This window comes from Fopius arisanus, unplaced genomic scaffold (assembly GCF_000806365.1).
Source record: "Fopius arisanus strain USDA-PBARC FA_bdor unplaced genomic scaffold, ASM80636v1 scaffold00036, whole genome shotgun sequence".
Classification (NCBI taxonomy): Eukaryota; Metazoa; Arthropoda; class Insecta; order Hymenoptera; family Braconidae; genus Fopius; species Fopius arisanus.
The window spans coordinates 486,207-487,936 of record NW_011887775.1 but is presented as its reverse complement, the minus strand read 5'-3'; the positions used below and the strand labels follow the sequence as shown (position 1 = coordinate 487,936).

Genomic DNA, 1,730 nt, shown 5'->3' with positions numbered 1-1,730 from the left:
ATTTTGCCCCCCTGCTTCAGGGCTAAAGTAAGAGGGTACAAAAAAAAGTGCACAGGGTACATTCAAGTACTCAATGGGTACAATCCAAACCAACAAAAAAAAGTTAGATTTTTCAAACTTCGATGCCAACTTCACATAGCTTAATTTTCCAACAGCTCGGACAGAAATTTCCTCTCACAAATCCCTCAAAAAGATTATTTTAATAAAAAAAAAATGTTGAATCCCTGTTTTCTACAAAAATATTATCCGCAATAACGTGCCGCAGAGACCGCCGGGAGTGAAATTTTTGTCGGCTTGAGAGCACTCGATGAAAACCCCGGACCATCACCTAGCACCGTACACAGGGCGTGAATTTATCACGTGAATATGACCCCCGAGCAATTTCCCTGAAAGCCATTTGAATGAAAAAAAAACCCCAGTAGAAGTCAATGCATTAGTGTTTGAATGATGTATGTGACCCATTGATCATCTTCATTCCCTCCAGTCCCATGTTTATATTCTTCTACAGCATATGTGACATAACTCGATATTTGACTTCCCGAAATAATATTCAACAGTGGAAATATTATACTCGATATAAATGAGTCGTCAAATATTGACGACCACTTGCGTCATACATTTCGATTGCACAGTCGACTTCACCATATATAATATAGCGAATAATTAGCGAAAGATTTTCCATCCCACCCATACAGATTTCCTTTCTTCCCGGGTAAAAAAAAAATTGTAATCGGAATATTTTTTTCAAATTTTCCAAAAATTTCGGGAAAACCTTTCAGAATTTTTTTTTATGAAACAAAAAAAAATCGGTAAACAAAAGAATTTTATTTTTGCGAAAGGTTTTGAAAAATTTTTCAAAAACTTAAATAGGAAAATTTTTTTTATTATTTAAATGGCTTTTTTTTTGGGATTTTTGAAAATTCTGAAAGTGAGAAAACAACAGTATAATTAAAAGAAAAAATTATATTCGCAAAAATTTCGAGAAAATTATAAAAAAAGTTTTCCGAAAGCAATTTTTGAAAAATTTTTCAAAACATTTCCCAAAAATAAAATTGTTTTGTTTCCCGATTTTTTTTTCTTTCAAAAGAAAAATTTTCCAGAAATGTTTTGAAAATTCGGAAAAAATATTCCTAGTACAATTTTTCTTACCCGGGTTATTATAAAAAATTCGACAGTACAATAGAGCAAAAAACTGACGAACAAATAGCGAAAAAAGGAGACAGCAGAGGAAGTTGCGAGGGTGTAGATAAAAATAATGATGGATTAACGAAAAATATCTCTTTGAAATGAATGCAAACGCGACGACCTGAATAAAAAATAGTCAACCCGGCTTTAATTAACAAAGACTGTGAACTCTGACTCTGTCTGATAAGCGGATGCCAGCTGAGAGAATCAGGGCTTCAAGTTTTCCCCGTATCTTCAAACGCACATACAAGTTACAATCGTGGCAGAATGCTGCGGCAATTAGTGTACACCTGAGCACACGACACAAGAGGACATTAATTAATTACAGACTATGTATTTTGGTTCAGGTTAAGGCCAGTGGTAAAAAATTGCAGCGAGTATCTCTCGGGGTGAGCCTCCGCGGAATTCGCATGACAGATTTGGCAACAGAAGAGGATCAACTCCAGGTCTCCATATACAGGTGAAATTAAATCCAAGAGATTGAAAAAAAATATTAATTTCAACGAGTAATTTTTCCGATAATGAGCGACTGATAAAATTAACTC

The 1,730-nt window shown here is 34.5% G+C and overlaps 1 protein-coding gene across 1 annotated transcript in view; it reads left to right on the top strand.

Annotated features, from left to right (window-relative positions):
* Positions 1–1,730, top strand: part of LOC105266111 (low density lipoprotein receptor adapter protein 1) — a 25,595-nt gene that overhangs the window by 21,856 nt on the left and 2,009 nt on the right. Inside the window, exon 3 of the mRNA XM_011304023.1 lies at positions 1,533–1,646. Coding sequence (XP_011302325.1) covers positions 1,533–1,646 — 114 coding nt within the window. The remainder of the gene's footprint in view (positions 1–1,532; positions 1,647–1,730) is intronic.